The sequence below is a fragment of the Centroberyx gerrardi genome, chromosome 14, assembly GCF_048128805.1.
Source record: "Centroberyx gerrardi isolate f3 chromosome 14, fCenGer3.hap1.cur.20231027, whole genome shotgun sequence".
Classification (NCBI taxonomy): Eukaryota; Metazoa; Chordata; class Actinopteri; order Beryciformes; family Berycidae; genus Centroberyx; species Centroberyx gerrardi.
The window spans coordinates 16,321,050-16,333,475 of NC_136010.1; the positions used below are offsets into that span (position 1 = coordinate 16,321,050).

General features: G+C 43.0%; 1 protein-coding gene across 2 annotated transcripts in view; it reads right to left on the reverse strand.

The window, feature by feature from the left end:
- LOC139931122 (protein bicaudal D homolog 2-like) overlaps positions 1 to 8,732 on the reverse strand; it is a 49,759-nt gene extending 41,027 nt beyond the window's left edge. For both annotated transcript variants that reach the window (XM_078288021.1, XM_071924529.2), the window contains exon 1: positions 8,215 to 8,732. In XM_078288021.1, the coding sequence (XP_078144147.1) occupies positions 8,215 to 8,454 (240 nt within the window). In that variant the 5' untranslated portion in view covers positions 8,455 to 8,732. The remainder of the gene's footprint in view (positions 1 to 8,214) is intronic.
- Between the last annotated feature and the right edge of the window lie 3,694 nt (positions 8,733 to 12,426).

Consider the following 12,426-nt stretch of genomic DNA (forward strand, 5'->3'; position numbering starts at 1 on the left):
TATATTGAGTGATAAGGGCATTGAAGTCTTTGGTGAGGGTGTCTCACTGTGGTGCAGCTCAGGTTGCTCAGAGCCTGAGGCAGAGAAGATAAGGTGGGTTTGTGAGGAATGTGATATTGCCCACAGACTTGATCCACGGTCTCTATTAAAGGAACAATGCAGGTGGGAGTCAAAACAAATACATTTACAAACCCACGCTCTATGCGCATGCATGTGAACACACACACCTAGCTGATTCATCGGATCATATAAGGTCTCAGCAACTTGATACAGTTTCCTATGACGTTCCTGTCCACTGGTAAAGTTGACCCAAAATGAACTGAAGTGAATTGAGTCGAATTGAAAGGCGGTTCATAGGCCTAGTCCCAACTTGCTCAGTAGGAGAATGGAGCACCCTGTCTCAGGAAATATATAACATGGTATCATGGGTTACCTGAAGTGTATCCAGCAAGGTAGTCTTACTGTTGTGCAGCAAGTAGCAAGCTTACCTAACACATAGGCTGGTCTTTCTTTTCCAGCATATAGCCAAGACAATGGAAACAATGGCCATTAAGAGAACACTATAAATAGTATTAAATAAGTGGGATGAAAAAAGGATGTAAAAATACAAAAAAATAGACTATATATTTGGTGAAGACAAAATGGCTGGTTTAATCAGCTGGAGAAACAACAGAATGAAGACAACAGGAGATAGAGGAGAGGAGAGATAAGTAGCCATTGTGTTTCTCTCTCTCTCTCTCACACTGACACACACACACACACACACACACACACGCACACACACACATATCTAGCTTAATCACGTGCATAAACACTGGGTTCTTTGTTGGGAGATTTATAGTAGTTTATAGTGGGTGCTGCGTGTAGGAGAAGGGAGGATGGTGATCAGACACTAAGAGGCCATTGCCTGATTGCACCATATTGTATTGTAGGAGGAACACAGCCTTTGCTATGACCTCATCCTCTACTTTTAGCCTGGACTCCTGCCTGATCTGTCCCTAGTCTTCACTAACAAGATTACACTGGTAGGATCATGACCCTGCTGGGCTACCAGCCCCACTCTACTGCTTCTCTCCATGCACTTTTGACTTCAATGTTTAAACACCAGCACTAGTTTGAATTTAAAACACAGGGTATTAAGAAAAGTTAGGATTTGACTATGTATAGCCTAACAGTAGGGAAATCAAGTAAATATTGAAGTAAACTCATCAATTTAATGTTTCACTGGGTTTCATGTCTTAAATTCCACTGTTCAGTTTTAAGGGATAGAGAAGATGGCCTACAGACTTTAAGGTGAGGTGATTCAGCACAGGCTGGACAGTTTGGAGCCAAGTAGACTTACAGTCCAATGTCTTGGCACACCCAACGCATTACTGCACCAGGAAATAAACAACAACAATAATTCTGCTATCAGGAAATAACTAAACTCTACAACTCTCAGCTACCAAGCCATACTACAGCTACAGCAAGTCCTCTTACTAACAAATACTACTCATGACTTCTCTGGGTTCCTCTCTGAAGGCAAAACTGAAAATTAGCTTTATTATATAAATCTGCCTTCGTTGTTAACAACACAGCCAATTTACTAGCAGTGTAATCTGAGGGCCAAATTGCACTCGCGAGGGCAAGTAGGAAGGTAGGGGATCATGGGTATGAAACTGCTACATGACAGCAGGGTACTTAACTCTGAGGCACTGATAAGGAATGGGATCATGATAAATGAAATCTGCCTCACTGAAATAACATCACATGACATTGAACTTGACCATGATCAAACTAAGCAAGGCAGCAGCACTGGAGGGATCTGAGAGTAGTTAAGGGAAGCGTGACATGATGCAGGTCGGCTCTAGGCAGTGTGATCTATCAGCAGAGCATGGGACGCCTCCTACTTATCCATGACATCATCCTGTGTCGTCCATACTTAGCTAGGAGGCAGCGGCCCTAAGCTACGGAAGGTGTCCTGCACATGCACACACAACAGGATTATACAGTATTCCTATGAACAGTCGCAACGCTATGCTCTTCAATCAGTAGGCTACCACTGCTTCTGGGAAGCTGGGAGGGAGAAGCTTGATGTGAGCTCCATAAAGGACCCACACAGTCATGTAAATAGCCAACAAATAGCCACATACCAAACCTTAAGAGAACTGAATGCAGCTGCTCCCACTTCTACACCGCGCAGTGCTAATGCAGTACTTCACAAACACTTGAGTGTTTCATTTAACCACACTGCACAAACACTCCACTGTAACACATGAAACCAAAAACACTCCAAATAACCCAAACCATTCATTCAACCTGAGACCTGAAACACTCAATAAATAACCAAAGCCACCCACTAATACTCCCGACCAAGCAAGGTCTCTAGCCCTCTACTTGAACTGTGGACGGGTGGCGGTGGTGTTTATTAGAGTTAAGGACAAAAGCCCTTTAAAATCATTACGGATTAGCAGCGGCGGTTTTACCTAAAACTGGAATGAATCTTCCATTACTTTGCAGTGCCATATGGCTGTCTCGTCCCTGTATTAGTGACACACAGAAGGCAACATTAGTCTATGTAAGTGGTTCCTTAGGATGGACCAGCCAGTTTTGGAGGCTCAATGAGAGTTTGCACTGGAAATTTCCCTTATAAATTATCCTGTGAATGGTCTTAATAATGATTTGCACATCTGTATTGATCCTAAGACTCATATAGTAGAGTGCCAGGCGTGACCGTGCTCATACAACAGACTGCCAGGCTTGAGGATCAGTGAAGTAGGCTAGCGGGCCAGGATAGGGAGGACAGGACAGGTTCCCTAGGGCACCTGACAGCGACAGGGCAGCATTACCCCTAAATGGGCCCAACTGTCACTGGCTATGGAGGCCGCTGAGTGTGGCTGCGCCTGGCAAGGCTCCCAGACCTCCGTAAGCCCTCTGCGTAGCGGCTGGGATTCATCCTCTTAGGCCCAGAGGGAAGGGGATTTGGGACTTTATTTAGTGCCATTTAGAAAAGATTACCCCTTAATTGCAGTGTGGCCGTTCGGCAAGAGACATTATAGATAAAAGGGCCAGACAGAATACCCAAAACAATGCAGAAAGGTTTAGTGTATCCCAGGTTACAGATAGTTTACAGAAGCAAACCCATACAACTGAACAAAGTTTGGAAGGCCCGGTAACATAAGACAGACAATGATCTTAGACAGACAAAGATCTCATGGACAGAGCTATTAATATGAATTGGGAGGTTGTGATATGCTATAAGAATGACTGAGGTGAGTGAGGAAACAGAGAAAACTGAATATAGTGTGAAATGAGCAGCTGGTGATTAAAAGAGCCCTGGTAAAAGAGAGAGAAGCTCTACTATTGTGGGACTCCAATGACATGAGTCTGAGTTTATTTATGACTCGTTATGCTTTCCCTTATAAGGGCCCAGATGGGTATGAGTCCTCCTCTTATTTTCTACTGACATCCAATCAGCATCCAAGGCATTTAAAACCACAACCACAGAGAAGGGTTTAAAGTCACACCAAATATCTTTGTTTGAGGACATTGTGATTTGTGCTTTAGTGATTTGCCATTTCAAAAGGGACAAAAGTGACCAATCTTTTCAAATGCTATCACAATGGGATGCCTCTCAATCTATCCTTTGTCGTACTCTGTGTTCTGTGAGCGTTTAACCCTCCCTTCGTCTGTGACACCCAAGACCCGTTAACCCCACCGGGCTCAGACACACAAAGGCCAGCGAGCCGAGCACAGAGAAGCCAGGTTTTACTGAGCTTAACAATATTTTAGGGTTTTGATTGTCCGGGAGAATTCCACACCGCAGTACACAGCTGCCGCTACATTGATAGGAGGGGGGGGGGACTGGGTCTGTGTGTGACTGAATGACTTTACTGTGGTCTCACCACAATGCAACAAGGACCCAAAGAGCACCAGGCCTTTGTTAAAGTAGCATTGCCTCGGTGTGTGTGTGTGTAGGTCTGGAGAGAAATCTAGAAATACATGAAAAGCGAGGGTTGAGGGATGCTCTGTGGCTCTGGTGTCAGTGGAGAGATGATGACGTCTTTGTGGCCATGCTGTTCTATCTCATGACATTCACACAGGCCTAAGAGAGGAAGCACAGGCACCACAGCCTCTCCAGTTCTCCATACACACACACACAGACTACATGCAGGAAATGGCATCTGTCATCTGTGCGTGGCTTAATTTAAGAATGTTAACAGATTTGGGAACACCACCCTCCACTCTTATACACTGTCAGAGTGCAGTATAATGTCATTAACTACTGTGACTGTAATTGTACTCTGTACCCTGTATGATACCTGGGTGAAAGTCCACACAGGTTTATCATAGCTAGCACTGTTTGAGAAGTGAGCAGCTTATTCATTACTATGATGAACGAATCAGCTGACATTAGATATCATAAAGGCCTAAAAAAAGATCTTTGGGGACACAATTGGTTACACAACTTCTCTGTTTTACCAGCAATGTCATCACCATGCAATGCATTACAGCACAAGTGGACCCACAATATTATCGGTGTTATGGTCCAGGATGTAGCACTGAGGCCAAGACTCACATTGACTGTAATGTGCCATCAGATGGACGGTCCAATCTGGTGTCTGTCAAGCCAGTGTGCCACATACTGCTTGACTGTGGGCTATGGGAGAATGGTCATTGTCACCCAATACAGAGAACTCCATGCTCTACTTCTCCACTGCTGGGGTGAGAGAGGGAAAGGTGGGACTCTAGGGGAAGGGAGCAAATCAGCATATACAAAGCAGTGTGCCCCTGGTGACAGAGGACAGTACAAAGACAAACAGCTCATCTTGTGGTTGGAGTGCTTTGGAATGCAGGAGGATATGGAGGGGGGGGGGGGGGGACTCTATTCCAGAAGTAGGAGTATGTCAAAAAAAATACATAGGCTACATTATACATACAAATATATTAGTTGCTCAGAGAACAGATAGGCACATCCTATGAATATCATTAACCTATGTATAGTTGCTTCCAGGCGTTTGCCATGTGTATTCAGTACCATTCTCTGTTAGCTAGCTGGTAAGCCCTAATCTCTCAGCAGTCACCCACCAACACACTCAGAACACAGCACCTGCTGAGGAAGCAGCAACCGGCTGTTCAAATTAAGGCAGAGAGCTGTGCCGTTACTAAGCAACAGTAGTGTGCAGAATTCCTCCATCTTCCTTCTTCCTGCTTCCTGCGCACGGGCGTGTGTGTGTGTGTGTGTTTACATGTGTGAGTGCGAACACTAGTGCCCTGTGCTGACCCAAGGTTAGATGAGGATTGGCTAAAAGGGCAGCTGGAGTTTGCCCACTGTCATGATGATTTCTGATGGACTGTTTCCCTCAAGGTTGGATACAAAAGAGTAGCATATGGGCTTTTAAATCACTACCAACACAAACACTTATGAGCTATTTTCTTTTGTGTGTGTGTGTGAGTGTGTGTGTGTGCGTGCGTGTGTGCATACATGGGCACAGCCTGCAACTGAGAGGTTTAGGTTGACTGGAGAGGATCCAGTGTTGAGTTACTCCGTAAATCTCCCAGACACTCTATTCCAGTCTGTCTACGTCCTCTTGAGAGACAAAGGACAACATACATTGCTGCCATCAATGTAAATAGTATCCATGTACCAAAGACAACATGGCATTTATACCTGACCAGAGAGATGACCGTCTGACAGCTTTTACTACAGTTGCAGACAAAGCCGCACTGGCCAGTTTGACTTGCCTACTTAAAAAGGTCGAACAGAAGAGAGCAACAAAAGATGGCTGTGAAGCAATGTTGATTAATATGACTTTTGGTCATACAGTGATGTCTTGAGTTGGGAGTTTGCATTTCCTGTGGAAACTGACGACAGCGATAAGCTTTAATTTTAGCCACTGCTTCGACAGTAGCCTATCTTGTGATTGACCCGGCTACCTACTGCTCTCCTACAGACAATAAGGAGGAAGTCAGAAAAATGTCATGTGTGTGTTTGTTTTTCTCTTGAGATAGCATCACGGGTGGTGTGTGTGTGTGTGTGTGTGTGTGTGTGTGTGTGTGTGTGTGTGTGTGCGTGTGTGTGTGTGTGTGTTGGGCTGGGGGTTGGGTAGAGGGAGAAAGAGACACAGCCCCAGTCTTTTTAGGGTTGCCATCTGACCATTGATCTACAACCAGCATAACCGAACCCCTGGGTATAAGAAAGAACCTCTGTCACAGCTTTAGGTGGACAATTGAGTTTATTTCCCAGACAGATGGATGTTTGTCTCCCATTATGAGACGGAAAGACACATCTGGCAGGATCCAGGAACCCAATCAGACACACAGTGAGACCTTCATTTCTTTTTTTTCCTCTAAGAATTCAGTAGCCGTATTTTGAGGAACCAAGAAAAATCATCTCCACAAATGTGCCCGCTTCTTTTTATTCCCTTCTCATTTGCTGCCATGGTTACTCTACCAGACCGTTTCCAAGCCTGTTTCCTCTATTCAGGGCTTTTTGCTGTCATTCTTCTAGGCCTCCTTGCCAAAGAAATGCATGGGAAAACAGAGCAGGAGTTGCTGAGACAGCCCCAAGACCTCCTCCTCTGTACAACAACAACTACTGGAGAGAGAGGGGTGAGGCAGAGCAATAGAAAAACAACCAGTGAGACGAAGAGGGACAAGCGGGGTGCTGAAAACCTCTCTCTCTCTCTCTCTCTCATTTCTTTATTGCCTCTGTTTCTGTCTCTCCACTGAAAAACACAAAAACCCAAGGGAGCGATGAGCAGCTTTCTGGCACGCCAAGGAGGGATTGAGCATGAAGTCAGCCCTCTCAGCTATTGGTTCTCTGGCCTTGTGGGAGGAAACAGGGGAAAGAACCCTAAAAATCTCTGAGATGGATTCGCCAGGGGAGGAAGTGAGCAACCACGCTCATGCAAGTCTGCGCTGAAGAGGACATCCCCCCCTTTTTTTTTTCCATGAAGAACTGTTCGTCAGCTACAGCCGCTGGCGGGACCGACTGCCTAACGTCCTCCTAACGTCATCTTCCTCTCAAACTAAATCACAAGGCACTGACAAACCCTATAGGAAAAACTCTGACCGGAGTGTGAGAGAGCAGTGGGGATTGAGTCAAGCCACTGCTCAGAAAAAACAGACACATCCTTTATCCGTCTCTCTAGTCACCGTCAACATTCTTCCCATTCCTCAAGGGTCGTAACTCGTTTAGTTTCCTCTGCGAGTTGCTCATCCCTCACTTTTTCGAGCGGGAAGTTTCAAAATTCAAACCAATTCCCGCCCCCTTTTTTTATCTAGACTAGTAATTCTTGTTCTTGGAGGATAGGACCTGTGAGCTGAGAGACTCATTTGACTTCACTTGAATTAAGCTAAACGTGGCTGAATATCTGTGTTGGTTTTGGAAGAAAGTGATCCTAACACATAAGCATCTAATTATGGCATCACTTAATTCTGTAATAATTTCAGTATTTCTAAATACAGTTGAAGAGTAGGGAAAAAAACAAAAAACCAAGAGAATACAATGAATAATCATTCATATGAAATTGAATGGGTGAAACAGATCCAGCCTATTTTAATACATTTCCATATCAAACATGCACAGCAAAATACTGCATATGGAAGGTCTTGCCTGTAATCTTGCTCCAAATCGTACAGTATATTGAATAACCCAACATGAAGACATGATAGAGGTGGGGGAGGGAAGCATGCAGGCAAGGCCTAGACTAGCTGACAGCCAGAGAGAGATGTCTTGAAGAATAGGCCTGCCTGCTGCATAAATAAATAAATATGGCCCTGCAATGGGGAATCCCAGAGTGAGCGTGGGGTTTGGAGGAACCTATAAGGCCAGCATCATTTCCTTATCCTGCAGCTTCGACCTTGTAGGATGTGGGGCTCTTATAGAGCAGGTAGCTATTTAATGGTTGATTGATATTGAATTGACCCTCCCTTAAGAAAAAGAACTATAGTAATCCTATAATAAATTTTAAAAGGAGACTAATATCACAGAAAAGCAAGCCCTTGTATGAATATTCTAGTGATGCCACAGGAGCATACAAATACCATTAAAAAAAACGACAAGGTCACTGTAAACCACACAGAGTCTCTAAAGGAATATTATAGGTTTATTTTAAGGGTTGATGAATAAATTCACATTGAAAGTAACTGGTTACAGATTATGTCTATATTAGGCTATTAATATTATTGCTTCTTAGACATGCTCTGTGATTTGTCATGCAGCCAGCCTACCTCTTTCAGCTGGTCGAGCTCCTGTCGGACGGTCTCATACTCGATCTCCAGGTCGTCGTACTGCTGTTTGAGCTGCTGCTTCTCCTCCAGCACCGCCAGCCCGTACTCCGCCGCCTGGATCTTCTCGTTCGTGGTCTCACTCAGCTCCCGGGAAAGACGCTCGATCTCGGACCGCAGCCACTCCGGCGCGGCCTCCAGCAACAGCATTGCGTCGGAGTAGCGCTGCTCCTCCACGGACATGGTCGGTACCGGCTGGAGGTGACGATCAACCAACGTACGCCAGCTGATCTACGACAAGGGGATGCGGGGTGTCTTCAAGCGGTGTAACCTTGAAGAAGAAGGAGGTGCTCAGATTCTTCTGTATTTAAACTGCATGATTGTTACTCTTGCGTTTCTCGTTGCCCGTCTCGTTTCTTCGGTCATGTAGATGACTCTGTTTGAATTTCTCCGACGGGGGAGGTTGATGTTATCTCTTAAAATTGCTCCATCACTGCGATCCTGCGTTTCCTTCGCCTCTCCCCCGGCTTGTCGGAGCGGCAGGAGAGGAGCAGTCAGACCAACGTCAAGCCAGTCAGAATGAATGTGAGACTTCCGGATGTTGCTTTCAAAATAAAAGCCTTATTGACGAACACAGGCTGCAGCCGGTCTGTGGTTGCAGCGTTATTTTTATTTAATTACTCATTTATTCGAGTATTACAAAGGTACGAACTGAAAAGAAACAATATATTTTACAGGGATTATGTAATGAATGAAAATACAATAATAATTCCCCAAGATGTCCGAAATGTTCTTTTATTTTGAAGGTCACAGCGATTCTTCCTGTATTTTTCTGGCTGCCTCTAGCCGGCTGAAACGCAATTGGTTTGCTGTCACAGTTCACCCAGCTGGGACAGCTCCAATAGAGCGGCAGTGCTTGCCGGGAAATGTAGTATTTGTAGTAGACAAACCCTACACAAGAGGCCTGCAGACGCCGTGAATTGAACTCGTTTCCCGTTAGGCTTTGTATGTTTGCCTATGTGGAGCGCGGAAATCTGTCGCCGACGTTTTGTTTACATAGAAATAGAATGAATAGAGCTGTAGGCAGACAGCACGCTGTGTGGTGTTTGCCATATCTGCTGCCATCTGTCGGAAATGTTAAGGATTTTTTATGAAGGAATTCTTTTCAGTTCAATACATTTGTACATACACAATACAATATCAGGAAATAATATAGTGATTTTTCATGTCAATTGATTCTCCATCATTCAGTAGGCTAAAACTGAGGAAGCCTCTTGGATGAGTGGCAAAACACCTTCAAGACTAAATACAAGTCCAGTTGCTATAAATAAATTATCCAACCGCATACTGTAAGACTTTGCTGAAAATATAATCACATCTTTATATATTTTTGACCAGGTGTTATTATTTACATTTACTAAAGGAAAGAGCCAGCTGTCTGCTCAGGAGGTAGATGTGTCAAGACAACTGTCTCTTGTGAGAATCCACATAGAGAGTTATTAGCAGATAGAAGAAATTCAAGATTTTGCAGTCCACTTTCCCACTTACCCAAGATGACCTTTTAGACAACATGGTAGTTGTGTGCAGTGCTCTGACTAATTTATGTACAACTGTTGTCCCCAGAAAAGAGAAAAAACATTGTCAAAAGTGAAATGTGTGGTCAAAGGAAATAACCTCTCACAAATGGTCATAAGACATGGACTACTGTATGATATAGGCTATGTAGCCTAAATAAGTCATTCTTTTATAATACCCTTGAACAAGTGAAAGCTTTATAATGTTATGAAATGCAAAACACAATGTGCATCATTTTATTTCTTCAAACTAAAATGTGTAAATCATTTCAATGCTGTATGGCATTAATAAAGTATTTCATATTATATACTGAATTTCTAATAACATTTCTGCAGCAACAGCAAATGATAAATGTCTAGTGATTGTCCAATACAGTATGCATATTTATTCCTATAGCTCTCTAGTTTGTCTTCTTTGTCCTGAAACTTATGTTGGTTTGGACTGTCTTTTGTGCTGTAGATTCTTTGTACAGACACAGCGGGCGAATGAGGTCAAGTAGACTCAAGTCATACACTGATGACAGTGCCATTTCTATGGCCTCCTCCTGATTTGTGCACAGCTGTAATGAAAGCAGTTCTTACACTTCACACAGCCAACTGTTTTTCCGAATTCCTTTTTACAAGAGCTGCATACCTCCAGAGTTTTAAGGGTCACAGCTACGTGTGAGCAGAGAAAACACTGCTTAGCTTTTGGTAAAACCTCCTTCAGTAGTCTTTCATATTTTGGGAAACGAGACACGATCATCTCTTGTTTTGTCCGCAACACAAAATCACAGTATTTCACATCACATGTGGAGTTGCACCTATGGCCAATATCCATTTGAATCTTTGTATCATCCCTGCCTTCCTGGCAAAGGGCATCTTACTATATGGGCAAACAACTACACAACCTCTGGAATTCTATGCTTGGTTTAGGCTACACACAAAAAAGAAGTGCAAACAGGCATGCAAACAAGTAACTATTTACATAGGGCACAAACATAACAAGTGCAACATAGGAAGTGCAAACAGACAGTAATTATTGCAAGCAAGTATTTACATAGGGTGCACACAACAACTAACTATCATAACATACCGTAACCATAACAACTTTATCGACCTCCCTGCCTCCCTGGCAGAGGGCATCTCACTGTAAGGCTTCAGGGATATTGTCATTAAACTGCATTTCATGACAATCAACACCTAACATGTAAAATTCAAGTGGATAGCAATTTGCTAAATCACAAATATTATATTGAAATATATTAAATACATTCAAAATCCCCCCCCCCCCCCCCAAAAAAAAAGTAAAGTAGATATAATAGTTGATTGAAGTTATGTAAATGAGACCAACCACAGCTGATTTTCATCTCAGTTGGAGACCTACACAACTACATCAATATTACTGTATTACAGTATTGGATTTTTTGTTTCCATTACTTTTCATTTTGTGTATTTTGTATTTACTGTGTGCTAAAAATTTCTGTCAAAAGCTGAAACCTTTCTGAGGAGATGACATTCTGTTTTCTGATGGAAAGTTTGTGAAAAGTAAAAAAAGACATAATCTATACAGTTCTTATACTAAGCTATTTATAATACCAAAAGAAAAAAATATACTATATTGAGAAATGCTTTTAATTAATTGTAAAAAACTGTAAATGCTTTGCTCAAGGGCACTTCAGTGGTAATGTTAGCAGATACCACCACTATTCATTCACTTTACCAGACTTTTTCCAGGTGGGCTAGGCCTCCAATCGAAAACCCTCTGGTCAAACGCCAGCTCCTTACTGAGGAGAGAAGAAGAAAATAGCAACCCTGCAGTCACAAGCCTTCTCCTCTGGGAAAGCCAGCCAGAACGTCACAAAACAGAAGGCAAACTAGACTGCAAACTAGACTACAAACCAGCCATACAATGAGCCAGAAAACCAGCCAAATAATCTGATTTAGGATCATTTTAGTGGCCAATTTGTTGTGAAATTTGTCTTTCTGCATTACCCTTCTGGACACACATGCACACACACACACACACACATAGCATCCTAGACATATGCATTTCTGCAAAGAGGTCAGTGTATCTGTAGCAGTGCAGAGGTTCAGTGCCTTGCCCAGCGGCACAGAGTTAGGACCCGATCACACATGATGCGTTTTAGCCACACAGGGCGGCCTTTTCTAGTTCTAGATTCACTGTGAGTGAAGTGTTTGAGTTGAAAAAAGTTCAACTCAGAGCCAAAAGCCGCCCTATTATATTATATTATATTTGGAGTAAAGGTCAATGCTGTATTATCACTTTTTAAAGATGATGTCTCATTGATCCATCAGAGTGCACTAGGTTGTAAATTAAACATGAAAAAAGCAATACATATATCAAATAATAAATAACCAACAAAGTAATATGTATATTTAATTTTTTTTTGGTTCTATGATGTTAATCTCACTGTAGGTGTTATCATCCTCTTTGTTTGATGCCTGTTTAATTCCTCTGGCTGTGGGCTTGAATAGTGACTTCAGCATAGTGGTCTTCCTGTTCAGGGTCAGGCATGAAGGACAGAAATTTCCAGAAAAATCTCCTGACACCCTTCTTCTTTTTTGCCTTCTTGCCGTGGGTTTGATCACTGAAGGCCGAAGCATCGTCCTCTTCCTTTTCGATGTACGTCTTTTTTTC